The sequence below is a fragment of the Leptinotarsa decemlineata genome, unplaced genomic scaffold (assembly GCF_025532065.1).
Source record: "Leptinotarsa decemlineata unplaced genomic scaffold, Ldec_3_MD MMD2_P_RNA_scaffold_2, whole genome shotgun sequence".
Lineage (NCBI taxonomy): Eukaryota > Metazoa > Arthropoda > Insecta > Coleoptera > Chrysomelidae > Leptinotarsa > Leptinotarsa decemlineata.
In genome coordinates this window covers 5,871,566-5,894,177 of record NW_027412529.1, presented here as the reverse complement: position 1 = coordinate 5,894,177, position 22,612 = coordinate 5,871,566, and the positions used below count along the sequence as shown (strand labels likewise).

At 35.0% G+C, this 22,612-nt stretch overlaps 1 protein-coding gene across 1 annotated transcript; it reads left to right on the top strand.

Annotated features, from left to right (window-relative positions):
• Positions 1–5,996: 5,996 nt before the first annotated feature.
• LOC141485505 (uncharacterized) lies at positions 5,997–21,878 on the top strand. Its single transcript, XM_074182330.1, has 3 exons — positions 5,997–6,123; positions 6,184–6,239; positions 20,557–21,878. The coding sequence occupies exons 1-3, from the start codon at positions 6,100–6,102 to the stop codon at positions 20,708–20,710; spliced, it is 234 nt and encodes a 77-aa protein (XP_074038431.1). The 5' UTR covers positions 5,997–6,099; the 3' UTR covers positions 20,711–21,878.
• The last annotated feature ends 734 nt before the right edge of the window (positions 21,879–22,612 follow it).

Here is a 22,612-nt window from a genome sequence, read left to right as displayed (position 1 = left end):
GGCTATCAAGGTTGCACGTGATGTTCGCGTCTCCAATCAGACGGGTGGTTCTTTCCTGAATGGAATCCAGCAGCTTCAGGGTATGTTTGGAGGCAGAGCTCCATACATGAGAACAATACTCCACAGAAAGTCTGATCTCAGCTTCAGAAAGAATCAAAACTTGCTGAGGTGTGTGCAGTTTTCTATGCAGTGTTCCAAGCTTAGCAATTTCAGCGACATGATTGTGCTAAGACATTATCGAAGTAAAAAGCGGAATTGTCTTTCAATTGTTCTTCATGTATATCGCCAGAACACAAATAATGGCCCCACTTTTCTTTATAATTCATATGAATGATTTACCAAATATCTCCACCTCAAATATAAAGTGATGATACCACACATTTGGCAACATTATAACCGTGAAGACAAGTACCCCATTGCGATCCTTGAGGAAGTTATAGAACGAGCCAAAATCTGGTTCTTAGTAAGCAAGCTTGTAATTGATGGAAGAAAAACAAAATCTTACATTTCCGAAACTACATATATTCACAGTTTCAGGCACGAAGCGTGTGGCAGCGAAATTCGTTCCAAAATTGCTAAATTTTGACTAAAAAACATCGCATGAGCATCGCTCAGAAATTGTTGAATGAGGTCAACGGCAATCCAGATTTGCCCAAAAGAATCATAATTAGTGTGCAACAACATATACCGCTCATTAGCTTCATCCATGTGTTTCGTAAGATAACACTTTTGTATCACTATTGAATAGAGTTAATTATTATTATTACTTACATAAATGAGGAGTAAATTTATAACTACTCTGATTATTATTATTATATAATATACTATGTATTTATTTATTCCTTTTTGCTATTGTTTAGTACTTGTATATGTATGTTATTGTTATCCGTATTTTTAGGTATTGTATGGCGAAGCAAGTGCAATAGCACTTATCGCTCATCGGCTTTATTCACTTTATTTTATTATAAGACACTTCTTCGTATTATGGAAATTAAATAAAGATTATTATTATTATTATTTTTTCACCGTAGTGTGCACTGGTCAGGCCCTATCCCCCGAAGCCCCGATACAATGACCACTCCCCACACCGTGGGGTAAGTGATCATTGGGTCCGAGAATTATGTGCCCTGAGCAAGCGCAGTGAGCCAAGAATAACAGCCTTCTGTATCTGTGCGGCTAAGATTTTTGCCTTAGTGCGGCAAGCCGGTATGATTTTAAGATTCGAGAGTAGAGAGGGCATCATTCCACCAAGGACCCCAATAATCAGAAAAACATCTTGACAGAGTAATATGGATAGAGTCTGCGGAGTTTGAAGAAAAAATCTCGATATTTTATCCGTTTTTCCTCCTCTTTTCTGACGATATTTCTCTCGCCAGGAGCTGAAAACTCCACCACAAATATCGTTCTGCTCTGGTGGTCGAGAAGGACTACATCAGGCTTATTAGCTTGTATGAGCCTGAGGGTGGGGAACGAATAGTTCCAATAAATTCGGCACTTTTCGTTTCCCACAACGGATTCAATATCCTCCGGGGCGTAGGGCAACACCGATGTCTCGTCAATACCGTAAGAGTGCTGTAGATGGTAATATAGCACTCTTAGGGCCGCGTTATGTCGATGGATATGGGCCGAGACGGCATATGCTGGACATGCTGATAGCAAGTGCATTAGGGTCTCGGGCGCCTCGCGGCAGGCCGTGCACTTTGTGTCAGTAACCTCTATATCCATCATGCGACTGCGGTAGACTAAGGTGTTGAAGACACCATTCTGGCAAGCCATGATGAACCCCTCAGTTTCCGACTTCAGCCCACTCGACCTGAGAAAAGTGAACGTCAGGCGCTTTGATAAGCCAAGGTCTCCAATGTTATTGAAGAAGACCCCATGCATTGGCTTATCCTTGTGTCTCCGCAGAAGTAAGGTGATCTCTGCGGCTTTTATCTGAGCTTTTTGGTGAACGGGTTCCAACTCGGTGACAGAGTTGTGGTCACCTCGTTCAGAGTTGAAAACTATACCGAGTTCATCAGCTTCTCCCAAGGAGAAATGCTCCAATTCCTATTTTCTCATGGTCACGGACCATGCAGAGAAGGGGATCCGAACTCTTGACGACTTTACAGGCTGTATCCAGTACCATTTTGTCATATAGACACTCCAAACTCAAAAGTCCACGGCCTCCCTGTTGTCGGGGTAAGTACAACCGTGGAACGGACGATTTGGGATGCAAACTCCTATAGAGATGCATCATTTTTCGGGTCTTTACGTCGAGTTGATACAGTCCCGAGTTCACTTCACTACTCCAAACGAGTAGAGTAAGATTGGAACGACAAGAATATTTGTTGCAGCAACTTTGTTCTTCCCCGACAGTTCCGATGACCAGATCTGTCGAAGTTTGTGCTGTTACTTGCCGCGGAGAGAGTTTTTCACTGCTTTTACCTCTTGTGAGTGGCGTTGTTCCACCCCGAGGTAAGTATACGTCTCTCCGGCATCCAGATGGGGTAGGAAACTTCCATCTACGAGCTGCACATCCTCTCCGTAGTCCCCTCATCGTCCTCTTTTGAGATGGACATCCCGAATTTCATACCGATAACATGCGTGTACTCTTCCACACCCATGTGTGCATGGAGATCCTTCTCTCCAGAGGCATAAAGTTCAAGATCATCCATATAAAACAAATGGGTTACCTTGTGCCTCCGGTTTCTGGTGGTACCACAGTTATACCCTCGAGTATTTCTAAGCGCAATAGGTAATGGCAATAGTGAGATGCAGAAGAGAAGGGACTGAGGGAATCACCCTGAAATACACCACTTCTGAAAGTGACTCACCCTGTTTGGACTCTTGCTTGACCAGATGTTATCGTGAAGCGAGTTCACCAAAGTGGTATCAGTTGTTCAATGCATCTCACTATGTTATCGGGTACCGCAAGGCATCTGAGCAAATGCAAGATGAGCTCATGCAAAATTGTATCAAATGCCTTACGGTAATCAATCCAGACCATAGAGAGGTTACGCTTATATTGTATCGAGTCCTGCGTTATACATTTATCGATGAGAAGGTTCTCTTTACATCTAGCGACTCCTCTCTTCGACCCTCTCTGCTCATATATCCGTTCGAACACTCGGTCAACTGCGGTGAGTATTTGTATGTTTAAGATGTTTGTAAACAACTTATAACACGGATTCAAGCATGTTATCGCTCTGTAATTCTTAGGAATCGACAAGTCTCCGCTTTTGGGGATAAAAACGGTCCGACCCTCGACAAACCAATCCGGAATCGGCTGCTCTCCGTCCAGCTATGAATTGAAAACTCTGGCCAGATGGCGGTGGGTACTTGGTAGTTTTTTCCACCAATAAGTGTTCAGCCCACTCTGGGCCTGGTGCAGCAAAGTTCTTGGAACCCACAAGGGCTCTTCGAACGTCATCCGGGGTTATCGGATTGCGCAGTTCATCGAGCTCAGGCTGTCGAAGCTCTCTGTTGAAAGCTTCGAACTGCGCTAGGGCTGGAGTGTCTAAGTTGAGTGGCTGCGGATGTTCATAGATATCCTTCCAGAAGGATATCAGAAGCTTGGAACATTGTTCTGAACCAGAAAACTGTACACACCTCAGCCACTTTTGATGATTTTTAACGCTCAGATCAGACCTTCTTTGGAGTATTGTTCTCATGTATGGAGCTCTGCTTCTAAGCATACCCTGAAGCTGCAGAAAAGAGCCACCCGCCTGATTGGAAGGGCGAACATCACTTGGAACCTTGATAGTCTGGAACATAGAAGAAAGGATGGGGATTTGTCTAACTTCTATAGATACTTTCACGGAAAGTGTTCAAGTGACTTGGCACATTTGATTCTACCAAGAGTGGTATATATAAGAAATAAACGACGGATTGTGGCTGCTCATCGTTTGGAGGTTCAAATCAGTACACCTTGAACTTCACTGTTTAATACCTCTTTCATTTGGAGAACTGCGTTTATGTGGAATAAACTTCCTGAGAACGTTTTCCCAAATAGATTCAATCTCCAGCGATTCAAATCCAATGTGAATCGCTACTTTCGCACAGGCACCGCTCTGAGAGCGCCTCAAGGATTTTCCTGAAGTGCTTGTATTTTGTCCTTAAAAAAACTGGCTGCGATATTCTGAAAAACGATTGGCGATGACATTTGACTACTGCAAGGGTCATGCAACTAATTATATACCATTCATAATGGGCCATACATAATGGACCATAATGAGATAGATCCCTGTTGTAGTTTGAATGAGAGGGGATATTAGAGCAATTCTTACAATATGACCTAAAAGAATCTTCAACCGTTTCAACAATGCTCCATGAAAACCAGAAGACGATATTTTGGCAATGATCAAATCATGGCTGACTCTATCAAAGGCTTTGAAAAAGTCCCTATATGAAGACTAAACCTTCAATTCGCTCTCCAAAGCAGTCATATAAAATCTGTAAAAAAGTATTGTTGAATGAAGATTGTTCAAAGAAGGTTCTAGAATCTGTAGTCCGGTCAAATTAGACTATAAAATAAGAGTGGAGGTACATAAATTTACAACAAGCTGCAAATGCGTGTAATCGTTCAAAACATAGTTTATATGCACAAAGCTCCCAAAAAAACCACCTGCTTAGATAAGTATCGATATGCATGTTTCGTAAAAAACACTAAAAATAAGAAGCAGGTGCAATTAGCTTGTCTTCCTCCAACCTCAGTTGCTGATCATCAACATCTTTTTCGGGTATATTACTAAGTTCAAGTATGACTTGGTTATCACCTAGACCCAAAAGACTGGGGTTGGAAGTTGGTCGACAATGCATTAGAACCTATTCAGACTTTACTCCCCACCTGCGCCGGAAAAACTGCTGAACACAATTTTTTGCAACTGTAAAAAGGGATGTAGCGCTAAATGTGGTTGTAAAAAAGTTGGACTGTTGTGTTCTCTGGCATGTACACATTGTCAAGGCCAGTCATGTTCTAATGCTGCATCACCAATAGTGGAGGATTCATTTGATACCAACGAGGAAACATGCAATACATCACTCTTGACGCAGTTTACCTACACCCAGGATGAACATCAAGAAGAGGAAGAAGAACACCAAGAAGAAGAACGACAAGAAGAAGTATTTGAAGGTTATGACTCAGATGAATAAATTTTTATATTTTTTAAATTTCAATCGCTTTTATAATTTTCAACCCTTCCTAATATATTTTATTATGGAAGTTTTCAATATGACAGAATCACAACATTCATGTGGAATAGGCCTACTGTGGAAACCACGTTAAAAATAATGCGGTTAGTACAGTACCTCATAGGTGGCGTGGAAACGTGTGTATATAATGACGATTACAACTTTTTGACTCATCGTATCTCAGAAACGGTGGCTCTAAGAAAAAAAGTATTGATACATTTTTTGTAGAGAATATTTTATGATCTACAATTTTTATCTGAAGTTATTTTAGGATAAATCTCACCGTTTCCCTGAAAATCGCAAGAAACCAATTTTTTTCGAGATTTTTGACCTTTGACCTCGAATACATTTTTTTCCAGGCATCGCAATCATTCGGAATTTTAAAATCCTCATTTTTTACTATGTTTTGAACAATTACACGGGTTTGCAGCTTGTTGTAAATTTATGTTCCTTCCAATGTCTATATTGACCGGATTACTGGTAATTCTTCTGTTAACCAGTACCTATCAACTTCATTTTCATTTCGAATTGAGTTCGGGGTAAAGAAACGGTTGAAATTTCAACAAATTGAACTCCAACTATAAATAAATGAATGCTTTTGGCAGTTTATTTCAAAAACCACCTAGATAAATCAAACTGGCAGGATTAATAAATCTATACTTTTTGAAATTTTGAATCCGTTGACAAGTCTAATGATGTTTTTGCAAACTAATCATTTTTACCACTTGTAATCATGTAATGTTGGATTTACGGATGTGATTATTACATACGCATCAGGAGAGAGTAAAATTTCACCCGATATGCCCACTATACAATGCATGTTGTCTGCCATTCCAATTTGAATTCCCTCGTTTCTATAAAAGCTAGAGCAAACATTCGCATATTCGTCACAGTCAAAAGGTGCCGAGTCCAATTCGGAAATCAAAAATGAATTTTAACATCAGGTCTTGGGTAAGGTTCGGTCGGTGTTACTCAGTGATTTTTTATTGATTTGAGTGTTTTTTTTTTCAGTTTTTGTGGGGTATCTTGGCACTGTGTTCATTTTTAGGAGTTAAAGCTGGTGGAGGGTAAGACATGATTTTTTTATTATTCTCTAAAGTACAAGCACTTTTCTAATCATATACAATATCAATTAGGATTTGGACAAAGTGAAACAATGATAAAAATAGCGTAGAACAGTTTTTATTTAGGGCAGCTCAACTGGTAGATATTGGAATCATTTAATTTCCGTTCATGTAAGATTCACTAAGTAAACATTTCTTTAAAGAGTTATGAATTGATTTTTCATCAATTAATCAATTAGTTTTCGAATGTTTTTTCAGTTTTGATGTACGCTTGACAAAATTAGAATACAGACAAAAATTTGTTTGAAGGTGGTTGACGATGTTTCATGATGAATTTCATTAGTTCGGACTTCTATTGTCTAATATGATATAATATGATTTGAAATCCCTGAAAGTACAAATAAAACAGGTTTTTTTGGGTAACAGGATTAATTTTCTCTCAAAAAAAAAAACAATTGTTTTCTCTCCGACGTTTCGAATTTAATTAAATTCCTCTTCACAGCTCGAAAAGTAGTTTTTTCGTGTTGATAATATTACTATTTTGAAAACCATCAGACATTAGATACGTATTTGCAACAACCAAATTTTCGAAACAACACCAACGCAAAACAACATGAAACAAACGAATGAATGAATGAATAGCTGAATATAACAATTATATTGAGCAAAAAAATACAGCTATTCATTTCAATTTTGTTTGTTCTTCCAGGGAATTCAAAACATTAGACGATGGAAGTCCGAACTAATGAAATTCACAGATGAAAATATTTTATTTCGGAACGGTGCAAATACTTTATCGAAGAAAATATTTCTATTTCTTCACTATTTGGGAAATAAAGGTTTTCGTTTTCTACTTCTACATCCTTATACAAAAAATGTAAGATGGGGGAATCATCTAAAGATGGGTAGTTTGTGAAAAGAAGTAACCTTCAGACACAAACTGAAAGAAAAAAGCCCTCTCCAAACAACTATTTTCAAATAAATATGAGTCCGGGCAGTGGAAGGGGGTGAATTTATGAGGGAAAAAATGGTTCATCTCGATTTCCGGCAAAACTACGAGTCCTGTGAAAAAACATTTGGGAAGCAAAGTTGTAGGTAATGAAAAGATCTACAACTTTTCTATCCACAGTTTTTTCACATAACCTCAAAATTTATGTAAAAAATTCAAATAACCAAGTGTTTGGTTTTCTATTTTTATCTTAAAAAAATGGCCACGAAATTTGGTGAAAACCTACCTTTTTATATTCCAAATACACTGTAATTCATTTGATTTAAAATATTGATTTTTTTACCTTATTTTGACTTAATTTCAAAAAAGCACCCTAATTTCAAATCGAAAATTCTCGCATCAAAATATCAACTTTTTTCAAAAAGTCGGTGTGTTTCTTGTTCGTTGAAATATCTACTTCCTGATGATGTGAAAAAATATATTACTATAGTTAATGTTCTCAGAAAATGTAAAAAATCGAAAAAAATTCGATTTCGAATTTTTTTTTCAATCATTATGTAAAATTTTATCAAAAAATGTGATTGCTGCAATTTTATTCAGTTGAAAAGTTCATTTATTTAATTCTAATTACATTCATGTCATAGAAAATCTTATAAAATATAAATATACATATAAATAGTACTATTGAATTCAGATACTGCATTCTGATTAGGATAATAATAATAATATTTTCAAAAACGTTAATCCTGTTATTTATAATTACCTTATCTTGAATTTTAATCACTAATCCATTAGTTATTGTCTTTTTGATGGCATTTCTTCATCGTTAGATACGACAAACCTTTCCAATTCTAGTTGATCTTCGAAATCTTCAAGACCATTCTTCGTATCTAATATTCTTTTCAGTCTGCATTGGTTCTTCATCCAAAATTTCATCTGAATCATTAACTTCCTCGTAGGTTTTTTCTTACATATTGGAGCAAATTTACAGAACCATGACAATTTGAGCATGAATTTGTGCATTTCAAACCATGTTTACGACAGCCACATTTTAAACTGTTACATCCAGTTTGACAGCTGTAGCAAATAGTTTTAAGCAGTACTTCCGGGAGTAATTCCTTTTCTGTAAATTTGGGGATAATGCCACGTTGATGTTGCTTCCAGCTCCAATCTGTGCTGTCAGTTCGTTACCCAACCAAGTTTGAAGCTGATAATATTGCCTATAACAATATTGTTCTACTGCCCCTTCTGTGGGTGGGAGGTTTGCCAAAATGAAAGATGATTTGATTTTTGCCAATTGATATTTTTGAAATCTTAATTGATTCAGTGTTATTTTTTCCTTTTTACATTTATAAATAACTTTGATTAATTGTAATCCATTTTTTTAATATCTTCTCTTCTTGCATCTTCTTTATAAAAAACATTGGCCCAATTTTACTAAGTTTCATCATCTAATAATGAATTTACGATACGTTTCTTTCCTTTCTGGAAAATCCAGATACTTTATCGCAACCAGAAAAACAATGTAGACCAGAACCTGGTTCGACAAAATAAACGTTATGATTAGATATTTGATTTTCATTGCTATAAAAAGACCAAAATATCAATATCTTGACCCACAACAATGACAGTTTTATTAGTATCTCAGGCAATTTCTATCGAGGTCTTAATTATGACAGCATCTTCTTCTAATTGTTTACAGGAAAACCCTTGTGACTGTAATCTTTTCATTAAAGTTTTTATTATTTTGTCCTTGTTATTCTCCTAAGATGAAAATTTTTCTTGCAAAAATGGTTTTATTGTATGGTTTTGATAATCAAACTCTGGAATATTGTCCGTGGTTTTTCTATGACTACGTTCTTCTCTTTTAGTTAAAGTAGTTGCTGGTACTGTTGTGACAGTAACTGATTTTTTAATTTCGGGGTACCAATCAAAGACAGTATGGAAAAGCTATATATGGAATCTCAAATTTTACGTTTTTTTTGAGTAAATAAAGTGTAAATCTCAATGTACAGATCAAAATTGTACATATTGATTAAAAAAATCGAATTCGAGTTTTTTTTACATTTTTTGCATTTTCTGAGAACGTTTACTATAGTAATGTATATTTTTTCACACCATCAGAAAATAGAGATTTCAACGAACAAAAAGCACACCATTTTTGAAAAAAGCTGATATTTTGACGCGAGAATTTTTGATTGAAAATGAGGGTGTTTTTTGCCAGTCTAAGCTAGCATATCCAACGCCCTTCGTGGTATTAGCCAGAGGAGTAGTTTTTTTGATGGGCGTCAGTCCATGAACCTACAATGTAGAGAGCTCAGACTGGCCTGAACGAATTGTTCTTTTAGATGATTTGATTTATAGCAAGTCTATAAGTTTACCCACTGACTATATGTGAATAGTTTTCTTTGTTTATACGAGGAATTGGGCAAATATCGGATATGCGGTTGGTTACCTCGTTCACAGGCAGATGGGGTGATGACGAACATGTTCTTTGTTGTCCGCTTCAGCCTAGTTCGAGGAATGATTCTCTGAAGGAATTCGATTTTCAATTATCGGAAATCATAGACTTTATGTTGAAGATAGACATTACCTTGCACTGGCGAGTGGCCAAACAGCCCGAAATCGGTCTGCGTATTTCAATAATTGAAAATCTATTGCGTCAGTTGTATCGCCAACAGCATAAGTAGGTGTTATAAAAATTTGTAAAACAGCACCTACCCGGTGAAGAATACGTATCGAAAAGGATACAAATGGAATAAACTCTTTACAAAGACTCTAATAACTTTTCGAAACTGCAGAAAATCTCAAAAACTTTCATTCTGACAATTCTTATATCAAAATCTGACCTTGCTATCTCATCATCTACGTCGTCGGCAGGCGTATCTTCTTCCAACATCTTCTCTAGGAACTGCTTATCCAAATCTCGAATAACTTCAATATTCTCGTCTAACACCTTAACATTCCCCATTACGTCAGCTATATCCAAATCTGCATTTTCCATTAGTCGAACCGTTTCGGTATAGATTCGTGTGAACGAAGTTCGGTGGACATCTAAAGTCTTCAAAAGTTTTTCCGTGTCCTGTCACGGTCGCCAAATGTTATAAAAATTCGTAAAACAGCACCTACCCGGTGAAGAATACGTATCGAAAAGGATACAAATGGAATAAACTCTTTACAAAGACTCTAAAAACTTTTAATCTGACAATTCTTATATCAAAATCTGACAAATCATGTTTCATTTATTTTTATAAATCAGAACACAAAACAGCCAATACTGGGTGCTCCAAACTCCAAAATTCCATGAAATCTCGACGATTTTCAATAGTAGGAATAACTTCAGTGAAGAATCCTGCTCTGACACTCGTTGGATATAATTCAACGCCCTTCATGGTATTAGCCAGGGGAGTAGTTGTTTTCTGATGGGTATCAGTCCATTAACCTACAGTGTAGAGAGTTGAGACTGGTCAGAGCGAATTGTTCATTTATATGATTTGATTATAGCCAGTCTTCAAGTATGCCCACTGACTATATGTGAAAAATTTTGATTGTGTTCAATATCAACAATAAGTCCTATGGCATGATAAAAATATTATTTAAAGCATCCCACACTTATTTACAACAAGAGTATAAGAAGGATCAGTGTGTTCAAAATTACACTTTTTGTTTACTTAGACGCCGATTCACACAGTCCGGACGTCGGAGACGAGACGCGGACGTGCGCGCCTCTTCACCTCCCGACAACCGTGAGACGCATGAACTTCTTTATCGACAGTAAATGTTCTTCTAAATCACAGATAAGACTAAGGAACCATTTCACACAAATAGGTTACTGATAATACAAATTTTACATCGTGTGAAATTTTGAATTTCTCTATAGTAAGAGTTAAAAATATTGTTGTTGGACATGAACGAAAATACTCTTCATACTTTCTTGACTGATAAATGTGGCCTCATATTGCATTTAATTCACTGTAGCAAGTTCTTTCAATACATCAATTCATGATTAGTACAGTTCTCCTTTCATCGACTGGATTACATAATATGTATCTACATAGTATGTCAATACCTTTCTTTTCTATTGCGTTCACTAGAGCATGGCCAAGTTAGATAAGTTGCAGTGGCCGAACAAAAAAGATACATTTTTGACTTCTCACTCAAGTATAAAGAAATGATCGTAACACAAGTACGTATTTGATGTAATCCATTTGAAACTGTTACGCTAACATCTTGCACCTGATTTGTTAGAAAAAAATGTACTAGGTGGTTTTTCTGACTTCATCGATAAATATAAGCTGAAGAAAGAATAAACTAATGATTTTGAAGTGAATTCGACAACCGACTAAGTAGCTTTTTGAGGTCATTACAGCAAAGCTCTGAGGAAGGTTTTGACTTTCTACTTCCGTGTTTTTTGCGGAACCCAGACTGCTCGTAAGGGAGTATTCGATTTTCTTCAAGAAAAGTCCTTACTTGACGGGAAATATTTTTCTCGAATATTTTAGAGAATGGGGGCAGAATGCTGATAGGGCGTAGGTCACTGAACGTGGTAGGTGCATTCTTTTTTCAGAAATAGAACTATATTAGCAACATCTGTAGAAATACTCTGTCTGAAGGACCCGTTGAAAATATGTTTAACTTCATTAATACAGTGTGGTATCACTAAAGAAATTATCTTGATATTTATATTGTCAATACCTAGTGCATTAGATTTTATTTCTTTGATAGCAGTCAAAATATAATCATCACATATATCGGTGAGGGAAAAGTTCGTAGGAGCGTTCAATTTATCATTATTGTAGAATGAGAGAGTGTTCTTATTTACTATTGAATGTCCAGCCACGTTTAAAAAATAGTCATTGATTTCTTCAGGTCTACGTATTTCAATTGGCAGGCTACTGGTTTGCGAAGATGATTTTGTAGCAGCACCCCAATCTGCAAGATTTCTCCATGTCATTTTTACTATAGTGTAACCACCGTATGCCAATGTCAACATTTCAAGTGTTTTTGGACACTTAATTCAATTTTTAACATAAAATTTGAAGATACCTCTCTGATCCATTTTTTTCGATATCAGAAAATCGTCAAACACGCAAAATGTTTGTAACTTTCATACCTCTGACTAACAAACTAAACATCCTAATCTGTGAATATATATTCAAGACTAGTTAACCAACATAAAAAAATCGCTAATCGAATGTACGTGCCCGCAAAATTCGAATATTCACGTTATTTTTTAACAGACCTCGTAAGACAATACAGATTTATATTTTTCAAGAGTATTTTTCTAACGAAATCCTAATATGGAAAGCAATTCATCTTATTCTATGAAAAAAACCTCACTTGATACACCACGCTTCTACTGGGTACCGTTAATCGAAGAATATTTTCAAAAAAACCAATACATTGATATCTAAAACTTTTGAACTTCGTTCCAAAAAATGCTAGATTGTTTCTTACATGAGTCACACATTTGGATATATATGTTATATGTTGTTTATATGCATGGGACTGATAATACCAAATGGGACTGATAATAATTTCCCCTTATAAGAATATGTTTTCAGCTATCACAATATCCATATCAAAAATTAGTCTTATAATTCGTTTTTCGGCAACAAATATTCTATTAAAATCTCTATCGCATCCCCATGACCTTATATTTAACAATTTCATTTGGTTAATTTGGTTATAAACATCATCAATATGTAGATCCCAATTGAGAGATTCATCTCACATGTTGTCTAGAAATTATGTACCAATTGGTCTAAAAATCTAGGAAATAGCAGTTTACACATCTGTCTTTGATGTAGTGAATGGAAGCTGTTACCAAAATAAGAGCTCTCTTTTTTCTCGGGTGAGCCCATTACATTCGCTTTTATATCCAACAACTTGTTACACCAAATAAGTGGCGGATTAACACATTTGCCGCCAGTAGGCTATTCAAATTTTGCCGCCCCTTCTGACCTCTGCATTTCGATCCCCTACACGGACAAAAGACGGTGGACTAAAATATTTTAGAATTAAAATACTGAAAAATGATCCTTTGTTTTTCAAAAATTCATATCTTATGAAAAATTAAGAACTTATTACAGTCATTCTAAACCTGCCCAATGAATTTTCTAAACTAATAACATTTATTCTAAACCATTTCATTAAATTTTCTGAGCTTCTAAATAATGTAATCCATGAAATCAATAAATACTGACATACAGTAGCATACGAATCTCTAGTAAGCAAGATACTGATATTTAACAGCATTGGATTTCAAAAATAACTGCACAGATTCTAAACAATTGGTATACTCATCATGGTACTGAGTACCAAATCATATTATTTCCACCAGTTAGAGCAGCTGGTGTGTATTGTAAATTGGGTTCGAATCTAGTTCTAGTTAACTTGATGATTCCAAAGAGTTGAAGAATAGAATTGGTAGGTATGTTTTATTAGTAAAATAATGGAAACAGTTCAATTTTATTCAATACGTTTCCCTTTTTAATTAACACGCGTTTATTAGCTTCATCTGTATGTCAGTATGTATGTTTGTTTGTTTATTTGTAACAATCAAACTCGGGATCTGTATTTGACAGAATTATCTACATTATTGCTTGATCTATTCACAGGCAGATGGCGCTTTACGTAACCTCTTTGATATATCGACATTATTGCTTGATCTATTCGCGGGCAAATGGCGTTGTACGTAACCTCCTTGATATAATTCGAACTCACTTTACATGTATTTCTTCATTTGGAAAAATTATCTTTTTTATTAACACGCGCGCTTGCTGCCTTATTTTTAACCCCCCTTTGCGCGCCTGCTGACTTGGGTTTGGTGGCTGATTTTCAGACTCCCTCTCCGGAATCGCAAAATATCAATGGTCATTTTTCTAAACAATATACGGCTGATTGATCTCAAAGTTTAGATAAAATAAATATAATTTGAAAAGACTGAAAAACACGCTTTTATAGCATACGAAACTAAAAAATTAAAAAATAAATATAGTTTAAAAAATACGCCTTTAAAGAACATCGAACTAAAAAGTTAAAAATATTTTTTAAATAAGCTTAAAACAATAACGAACGAAAAATACTAGTATTATTGTGAAAAAGCGTGGGCCTTTGTGCCATATTTTTTGTAGTTCAAGCGCCCATCGCTTTTTTCATAATAAAACTAGTATTTTTCGTTCGTTATTGTTGTAAGCTCATTAAAAAAAATATTCATAAATTTTTAGTTCGATGTTCTTCAAAAGCGTGTTTTTTAGTTCTTTAAACTATATTCACTTGATAACTTCACTCCTTCCAATATCTGCTTGATGTGACACATTGTACTGTTTCTCAAATCCCTTTGAATAGAATAGAATAGAATAGAACTTTATTCGTCACTGAAGTTAGTACAAAAAGGAGTACAGAATGTATAACTTATTGGACTCGTCACAAAATATGATGTAAATTTAGTATTTAGTCTACATATAAAAATCACTACGTGAAGAAGTATAAAAAACAAATACAGACATACATAAAAATATACCTAATGTCAACATATTAGTTCAGGCCTCCAGAAATTCCTCTAACGAGTAGAATGCCCTGGATTCTAAATACTTGTAGAGGAAGTTTTTGAAAATTCTCAGATCGGCAAGATCAATTTTGCTATTAAACAAATCTATGAATATATTATAGCAGAAAATACCTTTATATATGTGTGAGTTTTGCCCAATGTTTAATCTTGAGTATGGTTGATGTAGGTTACCACATTTTCTTGTATCGTACTTGTGTAAACTGCTATTTTTAAGAATGGAATTCTCTTGTGTTTTAATATTCAGAGTAATTTGAAATATATATAGTGAATACACTGTGAGAATATTTATCTTTGGAAAAATTGATTTACAAGATGTACTAGGCTTGACTCCAATCATACTTCTGATGATTTTTTTTGGAATATAAATATCTGATTTAGGTAGCTTGAGCTACCCTAAAACATTAGGCCATAACTGAGTGTTGATTGAACCATTTCATAGTATGCCAATTTCAGAGTTTCAGTTGATACAGTATTTTTCAGTTGTCTTATTACAAAACAGATTTTACACAGCTTGGTGGTTGTTTCGTTTATATGATTTTTTTTTGTAAATTAATATTTTATTAAAACAACGATAAAAATAAAATAAAAACAACAATAAAAATTAATTGGCGCTCCGGGGCAACTTCATTGATTCCAGTGGCGCATTTGCTTTTTCAGCTGCAGGAAAACCCGGAAAAACCTGCAACACCACATCATCTGAAGATCTTGATCCAACAATGTCCTCTCTCTTATAAAACAAAATGTAGGTTGTCTTCAGAGACTCCAATAAAATCAATGCATCACCAGAACACTTCGTGACACGACTATCGTCAAACTTAAACCAGTCCGTTTCTTCTTTGACCAAGGCGTAATAATGACCAAATTCAACGCCAGAACCACAGTGAACAATGACTGCATGAATATTATAATAGTGGTCTGCTAGGTTAAAATGTTCATCTATTTCGAACCTTCCAAAGAGTTTCTTGCTTCCGTTAGAGGTTGAGTCTTGTTTGAAAATCATCAGTGTTATTATTGGATTGACTGGAGCCTCAGCTATACTTGTTTCCTTATAACAGTCAGTTAGTTTGGCGCATGTTTGACAATACAGTCGATCATCACCTGTTAAAAATTCCATTTTCAGATGATTTTACAATAAGCTTTGCACGGACTGGTTATTAGTCGTATTAGGAAAAGCTAGATGAAGTTCCAGAAATTCACATAAGTTTTCGGTACTTCTTGAACATCTACCACAAAGTAAACCAGTGAGGATTTTTCCAGCAAAAGATTTACAAACACAAGACGAGATGGGTTGTACGGAATCATTCAGTCCAGAGCGGTCAGGAGTATTGATTTTGCTATTATTTTGCTCACGAAGAGTATTCAACAAGAACCCCAAGAATTCGGAACAATGATTTTTTCATGTCATTTAATTATCCAATATAACTCGCAGAAAGCGAGAAACATCAATCTGCTCAATGCTACTATGATTTACTCTTATTGATAAACTAGAATTCCTATTCAGATTTTTCGTTAGAAACTGCATGAAGCATGTTTTTTCTAAATTCACCACTAGACTATTGTAAGTACACCAGTTATAGAATTCATTCGCTACAGTATTGGCTCTAAGTACCATATCACATATTGATTTTTCTGATATAAGAAAATTGGTATCGTCGGCATACATAATTATATTTTGCGCACTTGGACATGAGTTAATCATATCATTCATAAAAATGATGAAGAGTACTGGGGCCATTATAGAACCCTGTGGAACACCCATATTAATTGTTTTTTCTTTTGATTTATTATTATGCAATACTGCAATTTGTTTTCTATCTTTCAAATATGCTGTAATCCAGTCATTCGCAACTCCTCGAACTCCTATTCGATATAATTTTTCTATCAAGTATCATGACTCACAGTATCAAATGCTCTGCTTGAGTCGAAGTATAGAGCTATTGTGTTTTGTTTGTTGTTTGAATAGTTATAAATGTTTTCACAGAGTTCTGCTACTGCTGTTGATGTTGATTTATTTTGCCTAAATTCATGTTGATAGTTTAAGACTAAATTATGGTGTTCTAAAAATTGTTGAGGCGGCAGTTGAAAGCAAAGTCGAGAATTTTTGATAACTGACTTTGTAAGCAGATGTTTCTATAATTATTATCGTCATTATTGGATCCTTCATTTTTATATTTAGGTACTAATTTGGAGGTTTTCAAATTTGTTGGGTATTGACCTGTAACGATTAAGTGTGCTAGTGGCTCTTTAAATGTTCTCTGACATATCTCAACGGTTTTCCAGAAATTTCATCAATACCTTCGGCTGTTTTCTTGGTGGTTTTTAGCTATAATATCCCAAGGACATTGATAACTAACGAAATAATTTTATCACAGTTTTCGAAAGCACGTTATTTGGTAACATCCCGACGCCGAAGGCGGAGGGATGTTACCTAAAATAACGTGCTTGAGGAAGTTGTGATAAAATTATGAGTTATTTATCAATGTTCGAGGGATATTCGGTGAGAAAATTTTTTGCAATTCGAACAAAATTATTTATTGAACACACAGTTATTAAAAGAACAATTCGTATAATGATATTCCGTTGATCTTGCTGTATTTGCCTCGGTTACTGCATAGGTGTTTCCACGCATACTATTGATTATTTGGTTATGATGTTCCTGATCAATATTCAAATAAGGTTTTATGGAATTTCCATTATTGTGCCCAGTAATTTTCAACAATTGCTGTTCTTGAACTCCACTCTTAGCTAGTTGACTGACTGCAGTTGCTCTATTAGAGTGATTGGTTATTTTCCTCTGTTTCGTATCCAAGCCAATTGCTTCAGCAGAAGATTTCGTCCATCCGTTGATTATATTTCTACCCAGAGGCATATTGTCATACCAGTTATCGCTTCCTGTCTTCCAGTGACGATTTGGCCTTGAAAATAGTCTATTTGTCTTGATATTTGTGCCTCGTTTTGATAATAATTTAATGAATAATCTGACAGGACAAGCATTGTTATCACTAGTTTGAACTAACCATTTGCTAGAGGCGCAGTTCTTTGAACCCCCTTGGCAAGTTTTACTGAAAATTGGATTATATTCTATCCTATTAGTTGGAGATCCATTGTTGTCCTTTTCGATATGAAAATAATCAACTAAGCAAGCAGCACCTTCACCACCTCTCCAAGCCAATTCCACCGCTGCTATGTGATAAAATTTGCGTAGGAGTCCTATAGGGGTATTTTCATCCCAAAAGTTTATAATTTTACTCATTTCATTTGAAGTTAATGGTACTGAGCTTGTTTTGCGTTTAGTGGGATCTGTTTGTAAATTTATTCGTGCTGCGTCGCGTGCATTCCGCGCTTGTTTGAATGCAACACTTTTAAAGGGGTCTAGCATGATATTATACTCCTTGTAATACTTTTCTTGTAATAATTTGCTTGTTATATTCCATACGGATTTAACAGTAGCCTCCTTAAACTCTGTGCTATCCTTTTTTCTCATATCAATCGCCCAATCCTTGAGTATTAATGCAAGCTCTTCGAGAGTACGATTTCCATCCAATTCATATTTTCTGGCGTCACAAAACTCCATAAATATTTTCCAAGTGTATTTTTTACTATTGACAGTATTTTTTGGTGTATTTTCTTCAATGATTTTGTCAATTGCCGCATCATTTTGAACACCAAAGCGAGGAAGTGACATTTTCGAAATAAATTGAATTACTGAAATGTCAAACAACTTTATTGTGATTTGAAAGGGTTATATTTTTAGGAGTGATTAATTTTTTGGGAAAGAAAGTTTTTGGCTTTCTACTACTCCATCTGATACAAAAAAATGGATTGGAGAATCTTCCAAAGAAAGGAAGGATTAATCAACTTGAAAATAAGTAACTCTATACATGGATGTGTAGATCATGCAAAGAAGTAACTTTCAGACACAAACTGAAAGAAAGTCCTCCTGAAACAGCTACTTTCATATAAACATTGAATTACACGAAAGAAAAAAATTCTTCGAAACAAATACTTCTATATGAACACTGAATTATACAGAAGATACTTTTCTCTATTCAGTTTGTATATCGTACATTTGTGGAGGAATAAGAATCAGATATCATTCACATGAGTTCTACTTTGAATGAATGGTAATAAATTGTACTCACATGGAACACTGTCACCCTAAGTGGTATACACGTGTTCATATAGAAGAAGTATTTGTTTCGAAAGAATTTTTTTCTTTCGTGTAATTCAATGTTTATATGAAAGTAGCTGTTTCAGGAGGACTTTCTTTCAGTTTGTGTCTGAAAGTTACTTCTTTGCATGATCTACACATCCATGTATAGAGTTACTTATTTTCAAATTGATTAATCCTTCCTTTCTTTAGAAGATTCTCCCATCCATTTTTTTGTATCAGATGGAGTAGTAGAAAGCCAAAAACTTTCTTTCCCAAAAAATTAATCACTCCTAAAAATATAACCCTTTCAAATCAAATAAGATTCCTCATGGCTGGGATTAAATCAAATAGGTGAATGAATGTCATTACGATGTCATCGATGACATAAGCAGATCAAGCTTATTCCGTGACATTCAAAATCGTAATTCATGAATGAAGTGTGTGTATTTTCTATAATGTTATCCAATTTGGTACTGAAGAGCCTTAGGGTAAGTGTCTTAAGGTGAAACACGTGTATACCACTTAGGGTGACAGTGTTCCATGTGAGTACAATTTATTACCATTCATTCAAAGTAGAACTCATGTGAATGATATCTGATTCTTATTCCTCCACAAATGTTCGATATACAAACTGAATAAAGAAAAGTATCTTCTGTATAATTCAGTGTTCATATAGAAGTATTTGTTTCGAAAGAATTTTTTTCTTTCGTGTAATTCAATGTTTATATGAAAGTAGCTGTTTCAGGAGGACTTTCTTTCAGTTTGTGTCTGAAAGTTACTTCTTTGCATGATCTACACATCCATGTATAGAGTTACTTATTTTCAAATTGATTAATCCTTCCTTTCTTTGGAAGATTCTCCCATCCATTTTTTTGTATCAGATGGAGTAGTAGAAAGCCAAAAACTTTGAATTGAAGGGGTTATATTTTTAGGAGTGATTAATTTTTTTCTTTCGTGTAATTCAATGTTTATATGAAAGTAGCTGTTTCAGGAGGACTTTCTTTCAGTTTGTGTCTGAAAGTTACTTCTTCGCATGATCTACACATCCATGTATAGAGTTACTTATTTTCAAATTGATTAATCCTTCCTTTCTTTGGAAGATTCTCTCATCCCTTTTTTTTGTATCAGATGGAGTAGTAGAAAGCCAAAAACTTTCTTTCCCAAAAACTTTCTTTCCCAAAAAACTTTATTGTGTTGGTTGCTTAGCAATGTCATGACATAAGTGATAACTACCCGTGAAAACTATCCATGGGTAGTTATCAGTGTAATGATGGTTTCATTGGTTATTTCGACACACATGACTAGAAATAGACAAATTTGATAGGATAATTTTTTTGTCAAAAAATTTTCATAATATAATCCTCAATTTCATATGCAATAGTCGGAGAGAGAAAGAATGTATGATAGAAATGAGATATTATTTTGATTTTATCATTATTAACTGGGGGACATTGCAAATCATTGAAGTGATTACTGAATATATTACAAATTTCTCTCAAATCTGTCACACAGTCTCCATTATAATTGAGCTTTGATACTGATTGATTTTGACTATGATTTTTTGATTCGTTAATAATTTTCCAACTTTTTTTCATCCTGTTTGAGGCATTTGTCTTTTCTTATCACTAGACCATCTTCGTTTCAGGCATGGAGGCGAACATGTGGTTATAAAAATTCCAGAACATATCCACACCGTCAAACATACGCACACCATCTACAAAACAATTCATCACAAACATCATGGAGGAGGAGGAGAAGATTACCATAGCCACGGAGGAAAACCTTTCCATTGGCACTGAAGCAGAAGAAGATTGTAGAGTAGTTGAATTAAGTTTCTACAAATTTTCTCGTGATCAACTGTAACTGATAAGAATTAGAGTTATAAATACCTGTTTAGTTTATAAAGATACAAACAGTTGGCTCGACAACGCGCCATCGATTTGTGCATCCGATATGAGTCGACAAACTAAACGAAATGAAACGTAACCTAACATAACCCAACCATTTTAGCGAACAATTCCATTTCTGCAATTCACAAATATTTTAAACCCTATTTTAAGGTTTTGGGAAGATTTTGCAAAATTCCTAAGTTATTCTGTGGAAACACAGTTATTTTCTATTCAGTGTTTCTATCGTCATTCGGATTTGAAGGCCGTAGTAGTTCACCGGTGACTCGGTCATCGGTGAATCGTCAAGATGAATAAACCTCTGAAGAAGCCAGGCGAAACGTTGGGATACAGTACCAAACCACGACGGCTTTTAAACCCGAATGAAGATTGTAACACTGAAAATCTGGGCGGGGAAAGCCTATACCAATATATTTTCTATTGTCAACTTCAATCGGTCAACTTAAATATTCTAGTTTACGGAATGTTAGGCAAATCTATATCTAAAATTCATAATAACAGTATCAAATTTACTTTCTATGGAATATGAAATGGTCCACAGGTCATTAGTTGTCTGTATAGTGTAAAAGAATTGAGACTCCACAATTAATAACATGTAAACAATGTAGACTGTGAATTGATAGTGCTTCAACTAGCTTCAAAATCTGAGGATATATCGACGACTCACGTTTGTACTCAGTGCATCATCCAATCAAGATATAATGCAAACATTAACTGTTTTGCTTTCCTCTTTCATTTGTACAAGAAAAGGATGGCATGTAAAAGTAGGTGTTTTATCGCTTATTTTGTTGATATCGCATGTGTATCCTTTCGTCCACCCAATTATATATATTTAGTTTGATTTCATTTCAGTTAGTCTATCGAAGCAGTAATGATATCTTTTCATCCGTTCCCTATTACCAATCCGTCATAAATCCACGATAGATATGTTTACTGCCAGACAAAAATATTTTAAGTGAAATTATTGTGATTAATTTGTTTTTTAGTGACCGTGTTTATATGTAATTGTTACTTTTGTTGTTGTGCAAAGTTTTCTGTAATACATGTTTTTTAAAAATCTGTTATTCGTTTCATTTCAGTCCTTTCTATCAAACATATTAACAGTGTAATTATCTTCGTACTTCCAATAAAAGTCCTGAATTTCATTCATTGTTTCAAAAAAAAGTAGTTGAAAGTTGGTAGTTCTGGGAAGAACTTTCTACTTTTCTATCTTTTTACAGAAAATGTGGGAATCTTCCAAAGGAAGGAAGGAAGTTAACTCTATATACAGGGCTATTCAAATTCGTATCTGTACATGGGGATCTCGTAAACGATAAGAGATAGAGTGTCAGTTGAATTGTGGCAAAGTTGCGTATTTTAGAGACCTATTCAATGATGTAAAAAAATCGAATATAGCTCTTTTGGTTTTGAAGATATACAGGAAAAACCAAAAAAACCCAAATTATGTTTTTGCCTATATCTTCTTTATTCGCAGACATATTGGAAATTTGTAATGAAAATTGAAATGGTGTAATTTATATACACAAAAAAATTAAAGGCGCAATAAATGTTCGAATTGGAGTCCTTTCATTTCGAGACATTTTTTAACTAGGTTTTTCATATTATTTATTGTCTATTATTCACTTTTTTGCTGCATTGTTGCGAAATCGTTCAAAATTTTCAATCTCGCCATATTTTCTATCTCTCTACAAATCCTATTTTTCAATGTCCCCCATAGAAAATAGTCCAAAATAATAAGATCTGGTTATCTTGCAGGCCATCTTATTGGCCCATTATTTGTCTCGAAATGGAAGG

What these genes read in the sequence shown, in the direction of transcription:
- LOC141485505 (XM_074182330.1), top strand. Translation starts at nt 6,100, where the DNA reads ATGAATTTTAACATCAGGTCTTGG. An exon ending in ATTTTAACATCAGGTCTTGG is followed by an intron (nt 6,124 to 6,183) that starts GTAAGGTTCGGT and finishes TTTTTTTTTCAG; the next exon opens with TTTTTGTGGGGTATCTTGGC. An exon ending in GGAGTTAAAGCTGGTGGAGG is followed by an intron (nt 6,240 to 20,556) that starts GTAAGACATGAT and finishes TCTTCGTTTCAG; the next exon opens with GCATGGAGGCGAACATGTGG.